Below are 15,884 nucleotides of genomic sequence, written 5' to 3'. Positions count from 1 at the left end.
GAAAATGAATACAGTTTAAAATCGGCAAGAAGTATTTAAAGTATTAAACTAGCACTTTTGATGATTATTTTACACGTCATTTTTGTTTGATGTTTTAGTTTAACCGAATCAGTTATCTTCCTCTTACAATTTCTCTTTCTTTTTTACCGACTTTTTACCGTATGCTTCGTGCCACCTATTGAGTATAAAAACAACTAATAGCTCGCCAAAAACGTTTCCAAGTAACGAGAGATTTCAATAAAATTGTCTGTTAAATGAATGAATTTTAATTGCTTCAGTAATCTATTTAATAAATATTTACTCAATTTACTTCGTAAAAGCAAAAGGTCACATTGGTAAGAAAAATTAGAGATGTTAATTTTGTCTGCGAGAAATGCTTGGAGACAGACAGTTAGATTAAATTACTAAATTGTAAGATAGCCAAGAATCAAGCAATTTATCTATTTAATGGCATTCATCTTGTCCAGTTCCAGCAAGAAATGTGATCAAAGTTAATAGCTTGAATTGTTGCGGAGTAAATGTCTGATTCTAGTGCTATTCAATTAAATGTCAGGTACAAAAATTTTAATTTCGATGATGATAATAGTTATGGTGATTAGTTGAAGGTATTTTTGTTGTTTTGTTTCTAGTTACAATACAAATACATTGGTGAAATGGCAGTTGTTGTTAAAGCTGATTAAGCAAAAGTCTAACAATTTGTCTCAAGTATTATGATAATCAGAGGGGAAAACATTTACACTGGTGTATTTAAAATCTTTCAATGGATAACGATTAACTTAATTCAATTTACTTGTTTAAACAGGAAATTCAGATGTCTTTCTCTCAGCTTACCGTGTTTCCGCACATTCTAGCACCGGGCTTAATAGTGAAAATTTTCACTTCTTAAGTCATGTTGACACTCATAATTTAGCTCTGTGTCTTAAAAATGATTAAAAAAAGCAAGAATCGATAACAAAAAGATATGTATCCAATGTAATAAAAACCAGTTTTAAGTTCATTTTTAAGCCACAGTGCTAAATTATGAGTGTCAACAGAGCTTAAAAGTGAACTCACTCATTAACAAGCTCGGTGCTAGAATGTGCGGAAACACGGTAATTTATTTGATGATTTATATTGTTATTCAATTACTGTACTTCAACTTTAACCAAGACACAAAAGAAGCAGCTTTATCTATCAGATTGTGACTTTTAAATGATAAGAAAATTAATTAATGGGGGAAAGGAGATTGATTGATGTCAACAGTCTCTTTTTTCATCCAACAACTAATTAACAGCAAATCTCTAGTTTGTATTTTAAATGCTCTGTAAAGTGGTCGTCATCAATTGTTATAGTTGGCTTGATTGGTGTCATCTGTTGAATTAGTGATTTGAAACCAGAAATACAACCAAAATTCATGGAAAGATCACTTGACTTGGTTTTTGTTAATCTTTTTGAAAAGACTACATCTCAAAGGTCCAGAAAGATCATAGAGAAAAATAATTCAGCATTAAATCTCCAAGAAATGCTTCCAATATTGCAATCGTCGTCATCACAGATTAATTTATTAATGCTTGCAATACATTCCAGCAATTAATCCTCATTCTTGAGAACCTTTGAATCCTCTGTAGAAGAACCTTTACATTGATCTTCTGTTATCCATGAGGTTTTTAATCAATTTAAACTTTCCTGTATTCTTAATTTTTACGTTAAAATTCAATCTAATCAAACAGAGTGAGGTTTTACAATTTTTATGGTTAACCGAAATCTCTCCTGCAAAACAATATTACCATCTTATAAATTAATGCGAGAGACAATATTGATTGGTCGAATAAGCTACAAACGAATATTAATCACCATTGAATACTTTAGGAAACGTTGATTGTAACCAAAAGCAGTCGTTAGGTTATCCATTTTGCAAACAGCTACTTTGCCAGAATAGCAGAAACATACGACTTGATTAGGCTTTCCATTGCTCGGTAAATTTAGGTCATAGTCTTATCCGTGAGACTTTCATGAGGTATTATAAAGGATAGCTGTTAGTCCAACCATGGCTATGTTTTTACAAATCACCAACGTTTGATACCACTAACAACTTGTAAGTCCAACTTCCCAGCTTAATTGTCCTGAATAGTATCCTGATCTATCAATGGTATTATAAGCGGCAGATGGGTTATTATGTTATGAATATTATTTAATTAAAAAGGTTGAAAGCAGGAATCAGGCTTGGTTGGCTTTAATTCACAGTAATTTTGAAAATGGAAGCAACGTTATTGAAACTTAATTCCTATTCGAGTATTAGATGAACTCACATTAGATATAACTGTTGGATAGGCTAAAGAATGAATTATTAAATGTGGAAATGAATTTTAAATCACTGATAAATCTTGTGGGTTGAAGATCTTAATCTTTAATCGAATAATTAGATGTAAACATAACATTAACCGATTAGGTAGACTAATCGTTTAATTAACATTGAAAAGGTATAAGCAAAATAACCAAACGAAGATAACGTGATCTAACTTATCATTGAGTAATTGAAACAAACAGAAACAAATTATTAGAATAGTTCCTGTTAATTGTAGTTAAAACATGATAAATGGTGAACTCTGATACCAATCGGTGGTGAATTTATTATGCAATTAGATTATTGATGATTGGATATTGAAAACTGTTCAGCAGGAACGGTTTTGCGAGCAGCAATTGAGCCTACAATTCGAGGTTGAACAGGCGTCGTAATTGTTTTGGGTACAGCATAATAAGGTTCACTTTCTTGATTACCGATTTGATTATTACAAGCTTTAACAAAAGGTTTACCATTAAATGGATCACGAAGAGTTAACCGATGAAGTTTGGAAAGCCTGTTAGAGGAAACTTTCTTACGCAAAGCCACATATTTAGAGTCATGACTCTAATTGTTGCAAGAAACAATTTCCAAAAGGGAGAAACAAAGAAGAAAATTATTAGCAAATTAATTATTGAAGATGATTTAATTTTTGAATACTTACTACTCTTTTTGTTTCCTGAGAAGGCATTTCCTCTTGTTTTCCTTGTAATCGTCTCTTCTCTTCATCAATCTCTATACAATGGACACGAAAAATGTATTAAAAATTTGAATTTTAAGGTAAACTAATGTAAAACCATTTACCTCGGAAATATTGGTCATAATTTTGAACGATATCAATTCCAAAAAATTGTGCCGTCAGATCAGGATAATTAATGTCAAGTATATAGATAAGAGTTCCCAGAATGATGCAAAATAAACCTATGATAAAATTTAATAAGAAAAATAATAGATTAGAATGCAAATTTATCGAGAGTTGTTATTCAACTGTTTACCAATCAACTAATCTACCGTCATGTCCTCCAGTTTCAACACAATACTTCAATACTCTCATAATTGTACAATATATTTCCCAACGAGCATAATATTTGTATAAATCAAAGATGTTTCAGAATGCTATTCAATATCTTTCTTAATAATCTAGTTAAAAACAATGTAACAGAAATCACTGTAGTGAATATTAAGATATAACTGTTGATATAATCTTACTATCATAAGGAGTACGATTGATGTTGTCAAGTGACTTTCTATTTCAACTTCAGCTTATTATTACAGTGAATCTAGATCAGATCGGAGTATTTGATTTAAATTTGATTACCAAACTGAAAAAATCAAGAAAAACAACCAGGTAATTCAAAAACATAAATAAAGAGAAAAATTGAATAATATAACTCACCATTAGTTAAATTTATCCAATAAGCCCAAGAATAATCAGGATGAAGATAATTAACTTTACCATTTGGTGATCGAAATGGTATCTCCAGAGGAATTGGGTTAGAATGGAAAGCCCAGATAATGTTGGTTGCAATTAAGCATAATCCAGTTACTATCATCATCAACGAACCATATTCAATAACAATACAGAAGAGACAACTTGACAAAAGCCAACAACCGAAAGAAAACCTAGTACGAAAATTATAAGTCGAATTAGAAGATTAGTTTAATTATAAAGGTCAATGTGAACTGATCCAATCAAACTTACCACAATAGTGTATGACAATACCAACCAGCATGTTGATAGAAACGTGTAAAGCGATAATCTTCCCCATCAATGGTAAAATAATCTAAAACCCAAAGTATTGGGATGGGTAGTCCTTTGGAGGCTGATTGGCCATATTGATATTTCAGATGTCCAGTTTCTATATTAATCAGGAAAACAAGAAAATTACCATCATTGCCTTTTGTTTGATTAAAAACAATCAATAATTGATACCTTCCAATAGTTTAGGCTTATGTTTGAGTGAAGCCCAATTCCAAGAGAAATGTTCATTGTAAACAAGTGGTTCATTGAATGAAGTATATGGACTTTCTTTCAGGGTTACATTAAAACCAAGTAATCCAATATTCAGACCGATTTTGGCGATTATCTCAGTAGATGATTGAAATTGGCTCCTTACACGAGCTTCAACAGCATCAGATTCCCAATAAGGTATGAAGTAGCAAACTGTAAACAATATAACAAATAATTATTACTGACCATCTTCTGAATCAATATTTGAATTTATTATCAAATAATAACAAATGATTGCAGGAAAAGTTAAAACTCTTACTTACCAGATATGGTCAAAGGGATGGTTAGAAATATGGTAACCCGGCAAATGTAAAACCATCGCTAGTCAATGTCAATGTAAAACAGAAAGAGAAAGAGAAAGTTAGTTGTTTAGTCGAGAGATTTAGGTTAGCATAATTACCTCTTTACTTGGATAGCCAGGTGAGATGATTAAAAAAATTAACCAAAGTGAAATAAATAACGTTAATATTTTGATTAAGGTTAGATCAATGTTTGGAAATGAAGCTCCTTTAGGGTAATAAGTGGGGGAACCTTCTTCTCTAAACAGCTGTAAGAAACTCACATTGTTAACCGAGCTAAATGATTGGTCCATTGACTCTTAAGCGCGATTTCTTGATTTTTTCAAGATAATCAATTTCTAACTCATCAATAAGTGTTGACTTTTGAAATAAAATTTTCATAGCAGCAAAATGAATGAATCCTAACAAACAGGAAAAGCTATGTTTCCTACGGAAATTCAAAAAATTTGACATTTTCTTTCTGCCTGTAGTTTTATATTTCACTGGAGAACCCAATTACTGAATTGATTTTAATATTTTAAGTTCAAGAATCAATCAATATCATGCCAATCACGTTACTTTAGCAACAAAACTGATTAATTTCGCAGGTAATCGACTAATAACATTGAACTGTTAGCAAACTCTATCAGGTAAATTAATTTCTCAATAACTAATGGTAATGATTTCATTTTCAACACAATTAAAAGCTATTAAGAGCTCCTAACAGCCATTGAGAGCTATTGAGAATCATAATGAGCTATTATCCACTAATCTGAGCTTCGATAAACTGAATAACCTGAAAAATTATTGGTTTTCTTGATACCACATTAGTTAAACAATAGGCATACAAATTCACAGTTGGCCAATTGATGTCTCCCATTGATCGCGTATCATTTATCGGATCTAACTTTTGAATCATATTGAACAAAGCTTATCTAAATAGCTTTAAGCAAATTAATTGAATTGATTGAAACCTTGAAGGCTGTATTTAGCTGAAAAAACTAGACTTTCCAGTGGCAGTTTATGATTAAATACATGGTTTATAGTCTTACACAAGCTAATGATGATTACAGTCTTATTCAATTTGTTACTTTTTCAACTCATTTTATCATTATTATTAACATTAAATTGTATTAAATTAATCTATCATTTCAACTTGTCAAATCATCGTTTGAATGGCCTTCAACAAGCCAGTTAAGCTATAAGATTAAGAACAGTTTCGAGTTTTGTTTGCCTTTTTTTCTGGTTGCTTTCTGGTTGCTTTCTGGTTGCTTTCTGGTTGCTCCTTTAGGTTTCACTTACAAATCAAGGTTAGCAAGCAACTAACCAAGTAAAAAATGTAAAAGTAAATCCGACAAACTGAATTTAAAAGAAAGAGTTAAATTAATACTAAATGATTAACAATTGAATTGAATAATTCAAATTTAACGTCTCTTCTGATTTATAATCAGCTTTTATACAAAAGAGTCAACCTTAACAATTTACAGCAAATGTTACCCGAAGAAACCCAAAGTAATGACCCAATGATAACCTTAAAATCAACAATTGTTAACAATTGGGTGTAATTAATTAATAGTAGTACAGTTAATACAAATAATACAAATAATACAAAAAATGAAAAAAGTCCAACATTAGATGAAACATCGTGAAAGATCAACCAAACCTAATCAAGTTTTAAGTGGACTTACCGACAAAATTGAGCTTCGTTTTTACCGGTAACCTAACCTAACCTAACCTAATTTTTAGAAGCAAGTTTCAAGGTCAGATAAGGTCACTTTTCGTGAATCGTTCATTTAACCTTGAAAGGTCAGTTCAAGTTAGCTTATTTTTTGAGGCCAAAGAAAGTCAATTACGACTGTAAACCATTGAAAATATTGATGAGATGTTTTTTTTCAATAAAAAATATGCTGATCATTGATTGAGATAATATTTTAAATTAGTGGAAGATTTTAATTACTTAAAGGTATTATTAAACACATTTGACGCATTTATTAATAGCACAAGATAAAGTATTAATAGTCACTATGGATTTAAATTAGTAACTGATTGTACAATTTGCTTATCAACCTTGGATCTTAAATTGTAAATAAAGAAACAAATGTTGCCATAATCAGGGATGAAATATAAATTTAAAATATTAACTGTAAATTGCCATAAAACATAAACCTAAATTAACTCTGTAATCAGTAAATAAACAGCTTTATTTTTCCAATAAACTCAGTAATTATGTTTTCCATTATAATTTACCATCCAAATTTATCTATGATAATAAGAGGGTGAAAACAAATCAATCAACATTTAAGACAACAATCAACACTTGATTAGCTGTTGTCGATTCGGGAAAAACATCAATAAAAATTGAATCGCTAGGAATCTTTTGCTTTCAATTGGTTCAACTAATTGATCCAGTTGGTTAATTCAATTGCTGTTCAGTAATCACACATTCAGTGTTTATCAATTGATCGTTCAGCTAATTGATAACTGACAATGAGAAAAATGAAACAGCTTAAATTCAAGTTAGATAACAGAAATAATGCAAAAAATTCAACAATTGATTTATTCAACAAAATTGACAATGATTAATTGTTTTGCTAATTATCGCATGACTTGGTAATCAATTGTTACAAGCTAATCAAACAATCTTTACTTGGTTTCAACTGGAAATCCTTTCACTACTTCAACTATCTTTCCGGCTTATCCTTCACTGTTTACCTTTCATTTTGGGTTATCTTGACTATTCCCAATTTTTTGGCCTAATTTTGATGACGATTAAACATATGGTTGGCTTAACGGACAATTAGTATCCAGAAAGATTTAGATTCAGTTTTAATGTTTGTATTGATTTGTATTCACATTTATAGTTGACTACAAAACTGTGCACACAATGTTGCTTTGAATGAAGGTTAAAACCCAAACTTTTTATTCAAGTAAACACATATTAATCAGCATCAATCTGACACTCAAGCAGGATTCACTGACAAGGGAAGGTTCCCAAACGCTACGACTAGAATTGAATGATTTATGTACTAATCGATAGAGCATGTTGACTTATGAAAAAGTGTCATTTACTTCGTTTCGCAAATTCCCCGTTCAAAAGTTACAGGGTGTCAAAGTATCAATTTTGCATAGGTTAAGCCTATTGAATGCAATGTCCATCCATTAAGCCTATGGAAAAACAACTTTGACACCCTGTAACTTTTGAACGGGGAATTTGCGAAACGAAGTAAAGGATACTTTTTCATAAGTCAACATGCTCTATCGATTAGTACATAAATCATTCAATTCTAGTCGTAGCGTTTGGGAACCTTCCCTTGTGAGTAATAACAGATTAATCAACTCTGTCTTTGGCAACAATCACCAACAATTAGTGATGATCAGTGATCATCACTAATTGTTGGTGATCACTATCAGTCTGTAGGAAAATGTAAAGGTGTGATTTGATTAGAGCAGCTAAGAAAAGTAGAAACAGTTAACCTTGTAGACAATTGTAAACAAAAGAAGTTCATCTTGAAATTTTTTTTCAATAAAAAAGGTTAACCTTAAAAAAAGGTAAACAATGAGATAGGATAAAATCACATAATAATCGAGTAATTAACACCATTTTTCACATTGGCTCATTGCCTTTTCAACATTTGATTAATTGTGAATTCACAGAAACAATTAAAAGTCAGTGTGGACAATCAAGAGAAACAATAAAACACTTGTAGTCGATAAAAAAAATAACTTGACAATAATGTGAATATGAAAGCAACCTATTGTTATAACAGTTGAAGATTGTTCCGTAAATAGTCAGATGAAACGTTAACAACAAAAGTAAAATCAAAAGCCTTCTAAATCATTTCGATAATGCTGTCAAGATATTAATTAAAACATCTTTGGCCTGACAAATTAAATTAATAACCTTAATCCTATTAGGGTTCAATGGACAGTTGAAAAGATTGGTAAAAGTAGATAGTTTAAAAATTGCGCCTCAGTGAATTCACCTCTGTTGCTATGGTTGTACATAGAGATTTCAATGATTTCAATTGTACATAGACAATGTTAATGTTAATTGTAAGAATTAATGGTTGGAATATCAATGGTTTGTTAACCTTATTTGTTTATTAATAACTTCGGATAAGAGAGAAAGAGAGACAACTGCGATTAAATTGTTTGGAGGATGAGCAGTTAATTGGAAGTGATGCAAACGCGTAAAGATTTAAGTGTGAATTGACAGTGAGGTTTGCCGTACGACAGTTAACAGTTTAATCGAGTACAATCAACGACATCAACCAGCCATGATATTGTTACGTTTGGCGAAGCCAGAGCAATGACCTTTCATTTTGGTGGTTGGATTTCACGATGAAACAGATAAATATAAATACATTAATTGTTGAAAGTATCTTAAAAAAATTGGCTTCAAAAGTGATAAGTTTACTTGACAGCAAGTCAACTGTTTGAGTCTTAAGATTAACAAACTTTTATAAAATGAACCCTAATCACAATAATAACAATTTGCACAAATTGTTACCGCTTCAAGTTTTATGAATTGGTGAAATAATAAGATGTAGATCATCATTGTGGATGACAACAATGTTGGTGAGCGAATTAATTGTGAGACTAATTGTGAGACTTGTTTGTATAGATGAATTAATTACAATTTATTTCAATTTTTTATTTTTTCTAAGTCTTTTTTCATTCATTTTGAAACATCAAGTCTTGCAGACTTTTTTTTTATTCAACCTTGCTTTTATCGGGAACAAAAGGTGAGAGCTACATTATGATAATGCTAATGGTGACCATGATCATGGTATTGATGATCTCAGTTATGGAGGATTTTGGAAATGAAGCAAACAAAATCAAGACTCACTTTCACTATTTTAAAGAAAATTTGAGAAAAAGTTGTAGATCATTTGGAATGAGCAAAACAACAGGTTTAAATGTTGGGGATTGGAAGCAGTAAATTAATGATATATTGGGGACGTAATTTGTGTTGAAGCTTCAATTAGAAAAAATTTGTTAATGCAAATTTAAAACTTATTTTAGTATTTAGTTTTTTCTGGTAACAATATATTTATATATAACTTTAGGAAAGGAGTCAAAAAGATTGTAGAGAAAAATTTTACAGAGAATATTTCACTGATTTTTCTTAATTAAAAGAGACGAGAAAGGATCAGGTTTTTGTTTTAAAATAAAGAAAGCATTAATTTAATAAGCTCGCTACCAAATATGCAATGCAATCAAGTGAGAGTCAATGGTAGATGATGAAAAGTGATAGGAAAGGGAAATTATGGAAATAGATGATTACAGTATTGAGACAATATAACATTTGTTTTGACAGTTGATGGTATTGATAATGTTTGTCATGTCAATGAATTTCAAGAAATTCTTCCAACATTCTAGGTACAATACCTTGGTAGGGTATCTTGTATCCAATAACAGCTCGGGCAGCTAAACACCGAAGTGAAATGTATGGAAGATGGTTAAAGGTTGGATCTACATGTTCAAGCTGTCTAAAAGGTCGGGTCCCTCTTGTGTTAGCTCTGTCTAGGTGAGCACCAAATTCAAGGAGAACATCTCGAACTTCTCGGTTATAATGAAATCGCAGGCAAGCTACATGCAAAGGTGTACACTGTTCATTGTTAACTGCGTCAACTGGAGCTCCACACTCTAGAAGGAGTTGCGTTACATCAGCGTTTGGGAAAATGTGAGTTATATGGATATAGCTTTGTTCCAGTTTATTGTTCTTGGAAACAACAAGATGAAGAAGTGAATTATCATTTGAATCTCTGGGATCAATTCTGATTAGACTGGCAATCGCTCGACGCATCAAACGGTCCTGAGAAGCATCTTTTCTGATAACATAGAGGATATAGATTAAGTGGGTGATACCCTTGAGGAAAAAGAAAAAGAAATCATTAGAAAAATATTAAAAAATTGAAAACAAAACAAGGCAGCGATCATCTGAGTTGACCAATTATTAACTTTTTTTAGACCACCTATGATTAAAGTTAGATTGACCTCTAATAAAAAGTTGACTAACGGTATAAAGGGTTAAAAGATACAATAACAAAGTGCAGAACGATTTAAAGGAAGAGAAATGTGGCAACTTTTCAAGTTAGTACTCATTTTGAAAAATATGCTGCTTGAATATCCAGATAATTGCGTAGTAAACTTGCTTAATAGGATAAAAGAAAGTAAATATACATGTGATGATTGAAATGATAAGTATTTGTTTCTGAAATCACTTTCTTTTGAAACGTCTCACAATGAAAGTCTCTCAACTAATAGAAGATAATTAAGAACAAGAGGAATAACTGTCATTAGATATTATCTTCTTCATGTTTTAACAAAAACAAAAAAATACTGAAATGAAAGTGAACGTTACCTTAATAGATAACCTAGACAGGTAAAATAATACAGACAATAATATAGGTGATCACTAATAATCAAGATAATAATCTATGACCAATGGCATTCAATAACAGTATTCAGTACAATATATAGTTGTAATAATAAGCTAAATACCTTTAAACACGAATCAAAACACTCTTGCTGCTTCTTAGAAACAGGTTGAATGGTTAATAATTTCATTACAGGACGTAAATCAGCGACTAGCAAACGAAGTGTGTCAATTACGTCTTCAAACAATGGATATTCCTTGTGAGAACCAGATACAGTTTTAATATGAAAATCAAGAAAAAGTCGAACCAATCCTTCAAACGAGTAACATGTTTCGTGATCAAGAATTGTGTCTCTTTCAATTTTTAAACTAAGAGCATATTTCCACACGTCAACACCTCGTTGAAACTGAAGACTATCGGCGTAATTGGCTGCTCTAAGAAATAATTTGGAAATCATGTCTCTATGGAAAGGTCCGAGGATGCGTTCAAAGACGAGAAGAGATTGAGTTTTTATGGCATCCATATCATGGGATAGATTTTCTAGCTCTTCGATGGTTTCGAATTCCGTTGCAAATGAATAGGCTGATTTAGGTGGTACTTTTCGTTTTAAAATGGGGTTATCGGGATCTTTATAACGAATGGCTAAGGCTTTTTTCCAACAAGTTAGAGTTGACTGGATATCAAGTCGAGGATCAATAAAAGCTGCACCAAGAAGTTCATGAGCTTCGGCAATCCTTTCATCGGGATAATCATAGTGAGTTAATAAATATCTTACAACTGGCGTAGCCATTTTGAGACAGGCTTGTTGTAGAGCATCGTTACCATGCCTTGATCGAATGGTTACATCAGCTCCATGCATTAGAAGCAAAAGGACTGCATCAAAATTACGTTCTTTAATAGCATAATGTAATGCTGTTTCTCCTTGGATATCGTGAGCATTCACCTCAACTCCATGGTTTAAAAGTAATTGGCACAACTGAGTAGACTGGACAGAGTTAATTAAACAAGTTCCACCGGAATGGTTAGCTTTATAAATATCAGCACCATTGTCGATTAAAAATTTAACAATTTCTATGTGAGTCATATAACAAGCTGATCGAACAGGAGTTGAGCCAGTATCAGATACTGAATTGACATTGGCATTATGTTTGACTAAAACTTTAACAACATCAAGGTGGCCTGAAATGGAGGCACACCACAGGGGAGTAACAAAATGAAGAGTCCTGTCTTCTCGTCCTTCGTAGAAACCACATAGTTCAACGTCAGCTCTACATTCTGTAAGGAGAAAATCAACCATTGATACATTGCCTCGAAGAGCAGCTAAAAATAAAGGAGAACAGCCATCTCGAACTCTGTTGACAAGCTCTTGGCGTACATCAATAGATAAACAGGTTAAATTATGAATAAGTTCTGTCGTGAATACTGAATTGGTCGTAGATTTTGAGCATTGGTTGTATAGTTCGGTGAAAACGGCATCCAAATGGGCCTCGTTGTCTACTTTGAGAGACATCCAAGTTGTATAAGGATGACTGATACTATTTATGAAATTTAAGGCTCTTTCCATTGGAGCACTTTGATATTAAAATAGTTGCAATGTTCCCAGAAGAGACAGGCAAGTCGAGACACAACACAATTTAAAGATTTGTCAGGTTAATTTAGTTGAAGATAATTTTAGTTGACCGGGTTGTGTTTGAAGAATAAGAATAGGAAAAGAAGATTGAGAAGAAAAAAGATATCAATTATTAAATTATTAAGTCAAAATATAAGAGAAGACATTGAAATCCAAAATGGATATTTAAAGCCAAAAACATTCAAAGCAAACAAAATAATGATGGTGACATATGATTCGCTCTGTGAAATTCTGGTTTGTTGTTGATGGGAAGATGATGGAACTGGCAACAATACATAATAACTCAGCAGTGGAGGCTGGGTTAGGGTTGTTGATTTAAACTTGTGAATTTTAGGTTTAATTTGAAAGATATCAGTATCAGATGGAATAATGTTAAAACATTGAAATACACACACACACACAAACAATAATGATAAGCTGGGTGAGCAAAAGTAAGGCCAATGAGATTGAAATTGAATGTTAAATGATGAAATAAGCACAATAATAAACAAAGAAAGATAAACACAATAAATTAAAGGCAGTCAGTATAAAGGAAACATTCATTAGGTAACGTTCACTGATTTAATTAAAGGTATGGTTAGTGGTAATTGGTGATGATAATGATAATGATGAGGACGATTGTGTATGAGGGATTTTGGTTTGATCAGACAAAATACAAAACCAAAAAATAATAACAGAAGAGAAGCTAAAGCAAAATAGTAAAGCTCAAGCACAACAATATGCGTATTACCTATTCTTTTAAGGTCTTTAAGGGTTGTTTTGGTTCACAATTAGAAGCATTAATCCAAATTGGTTTGAGTAAAAAACGTTTAATCCAATAAGAATAGTTATTCACGGAGTAAATTAACACAGATTAAAATTAAAACCTCATGCAACATCAAGATTTTGGTTGATGCTGTGTTAGACTAACTGCAGTATAAAGAGAGAACATAAAAGTAAGCAAAGTTGGATAGAGAGGGAGAAATAGAGAGAGCGAGTTAACAAAACGAAACCCAAAAAGGGGAGAAAATAAGACCCCTAAGATAGAGAGAGTAAAGGAGAGAACGAAAAGCCTTTAAAAGGACAAAGAAGTGGCAAAGTAAGAGCGGGAGCCATTAAAGACAGTTAATCTTTTACTGTCTACAAATCACTTTCTCAATAAAGCGTTTCATTCGAAAAATAAATTCAGGATTATATTTCTCATGGTTTCAGCTATTGTTAACATATGTTAACATTCAAAGTCGACCATTTCAAATTAAGCCTTCTCAAATTAACCAACAATTAAAAGCTCAATGGATTTACCTTTAAATCTGGTGACTATTGGATTAACCCAAAAAATTCATTCTCAATTTTTACCAAACCAAAAAATTTGTATTTTAAAAAAAATCCATAAATTAACCCAAAATTGATAGTTGGCAAGCCTTAGTCAGACGATGTTAAAGATCTCGTTGATTAAAGCTGTTCTAATAGGAATGAACCCTATGAGTAACATTTTAACTGATCAAACAGATTTCTCTTCATTTGCCTGTTTGTTTCATAGAGAATCAGTAAGGTTAATAACTCAGCGTTTCAACACTTAAGTTGATATGCTTTTTGTTTGCTAGTTAAGCGAAAAAAATTTGCCTTCAAAAGTGCCTTTATCTATTTTTTTCAGATAATATTTTGTTCATTTTTAAGCGACTCTGTTTCATATTTGAACCCTTCTAAATTGCGCATTAATCAACATTATCTTTTATCCAAAGAACCGGTAAAAAAGATACTCTTAATACAACGGTTTTAATATAAAAATCAACGCTGTGGGTCCGGATTAGTCTGGAAGACCAAAGGCAACCGCCTATTACAGAGAGTTCAAATTAGTGTAGAGTTTAAACTCGCTCAGTTTTATTCAAAAGTTAATTACTCATAAGTTAACGTTTTTTAGTAGTCATTTTTGCTGGAAACAAATGATTCAGTTGAATAAGAAAATTGTTAAATGTAAAACGCATTAGCTGATTGCCTATTCAAATCAACAGATTAAAACAGTTATCAATAATAATTCGGTAGATTCAGATATCCATCTGCTGGAAAGTTATCTGGTTAGAGATGAAAATAGATCCAACCAACAATAATGTTTTTACCTGAAATTGTCAACAAGACATGAGAATAGAAAAGACTTTAATCTCAAAATTTATACGAATAACATGTAATTTTGATGCCAGTAGACGGAAAAATAAGGTGAAAAATTGTGAGCGATGAAAAGGAGAAATAGAAGTAAAAAAGGAAATGTTGCCATCAAAGGCTTTCCTCGTGTTTAATAGCATTTTTAATCTCAGGACAATTTGGCTGTGATTTAGTTAGCTTTTGTTTTTCCCAACTGATTGTTGTTAATCACTGCGAGGTTGGTGTAAGTTGCGAATTATGAGATGGTTTAACTCTCAAGGTACCAAAGATTAATTTTAATTTGAGAAAGTGATTCTTGGAGTCGCATTGATTTGATCTCTTTGAGTTTATGCTGTTATATCAACTGATTGGTAAGAATTCGCAGCCTCTCTCGATTTTTATTATTCTCTTCCTCTATCAGATTTCATTAAATTCACCATGAAAAAAAATTCCAGACATAATTACTCAACTGCTACAGTTGCTATTATTTTGAAAGGCGCGCTCGTTTTCATTTACATTACATATTACGTTTAATTAAATATTCAAAATATTCAAATCATCTATTCTGTATTGATTTATGTATTCTCAGTTCAAAAGATACATTGTATAAGGTTGCTTCTAGACCAGGTATACACGATTCATGTTGTTAGAATGTCCATTGTAATAACAGATTTAAATAGCATTTAGAGCTCTGATGCTGTTAACTTTGATTACCTTTAGATTCACCATTGTAACGAATTTTTACAAAGTATTCAAATCAACATAATTAGGTATTTTGAACCAGTAATGATAAAAACAATGTTTTCACATGGTAACTATAACTTTAGTTTTTATCTGAGAAAATAGTGTTAAACTACTGTTATTTAAAATTCATTTTCTCGGCCAGCAGAAAATCAATATTGTTTCAATGGAACTGCAGCTATTAAATGGATAGACAATATCGATTAAATCAGGTTGCGACTTTACCATCATTCCAGTTCTATTAAAAGTGCGCGAAGAGATGGTTTAAATGGCCACAATTCGAGGGCCAGATAAGTTTTAAAATTTGATGGATCTAGCTTTGATGGAAGCATTTTTATCAGTAACGAAATAATCGAATGAAGTTAATTAATTTGTTAGTGAAAATATTTTACCACAAAAGGAA

The 15,884-nt window shown here is 31.6% G+C and overlaps 2 protein-coding genes across 2 annotated transcripts; both read right to left on the bottom strand.

The window, feature by feature from the left end:
- Window positions 1-2,363: 2,363 nt before the first annotated feature.
- LOC107360198 (dual oxidase maturation factor 1) lies at window positions 2,364-7,583 on the bottom strand. Its single transcript, XM_089267662.1, has 8 exons — window positions 4,732-7,583; window positions 4,595-4,652; window positions 4,254-4,484; window positions 4,023-4,179; window positions 3,717-3,943; window positions 3,125-3,241; window positions 2,985-3,055; window positions 2,364-2,887 (listed from the first exon to the last, which is right to left on the bottom strand). The coding sequence occupies exons 1-8, from the start codon at window positions 4,921-4,923 to the stop codon at window positions 2,624-2,626; spliced, it is 1,317 nt and encodes a 438-aa protein (XP_089123788.1). The 5' UTR covers window positions 4,924-7,583; the 3' UTR covers window positions 2,364-2,623.
- Window positions 7,584-9,575: 1,992 nt separating this feature from the next.
- m-cup (ankyrin repeat protein mann-cup) lies at window positions 9,576-13,543 on the bottom strand. Its single transcript, XM_015927285.3, has 3 exons — window positions 13,353-13,543; window positions 11,117-12,563; window positions 9,576-10,481 (listed from the first exon to the last, which is right to left on the bottom strand). Exons 2-3 carry the CDS (start codon window positions 12,554-12,556, stop codon window positions 9,957-9,959), a joined length of 1,965 nt encoding a protein of 654 aa, XP_015782771.1. The 5' UTR covers window positions 12,557-12,563; window positions 13,353-13,543; the 3' UTR covers window positions 9,576-9,956.
- Between the last annotated feature and the right edge of the window lie 2,341 nt (window positions 13,544-15,884).

Source organism: Tetranychus urticae, chromosome 2 (assembly GCF_039701765.1).
Source record: "Tetranychus urticae isolate SD_2017Ah chromosome 2, NJAU_TeUrti_SD_1.0, whole genome shotgun sequence".
NCBI lineage: Eukaryota > Metazoa > Arthropoda > Arachnida > Trombidiformes > Tetranychidae > Tetranychus > Tetranychus urticae.
The sequence above is the reverse complement of the archived record's forward strand: the minus strand, read 5'-3'. Positions and strand labels throughout refer to the sequence as shown.

Excerpts from the sequence above, each read along its gene's own strand:
- LOC107360198 (XM_089267662.1), bottom strand. The coding sequence starts at position 4,923 with ATGGACCAATCATTTAGCTCGGTTAACAATGTGAGTTTCTTACAGCTG. Across the intron at positions 4,653-4,731 it reads CTGGCTATCCAAGTAAAGAG|CGATGGTTTTACATTTGCCG; the intron begins GTAATTATGCTA and ends GACATTGACTAG. Across the intron at positions 4,180-4,253 it reads TAAGCCTAAACTATTGGAAG|AAACTGGACATCTGAAATAT; the intron begins GTATCAATTATT and ends TGATTAATATAG.
- m-cup (XM_015927285.3), bottom strand. The coding sequence starts at position 12,556 with ATGGAAAGAGCCTTAAATTTCATAAATAGTATCAGTCATCCTTATACA. Across the intron at positions 10,482-11,116 it reads GTTTTGATTCGTGTTTAAAG|GGTATCACCCACTTAATCTA; the intron begins GTATTTAGCTTA and ends TTTTTCCTCAAG.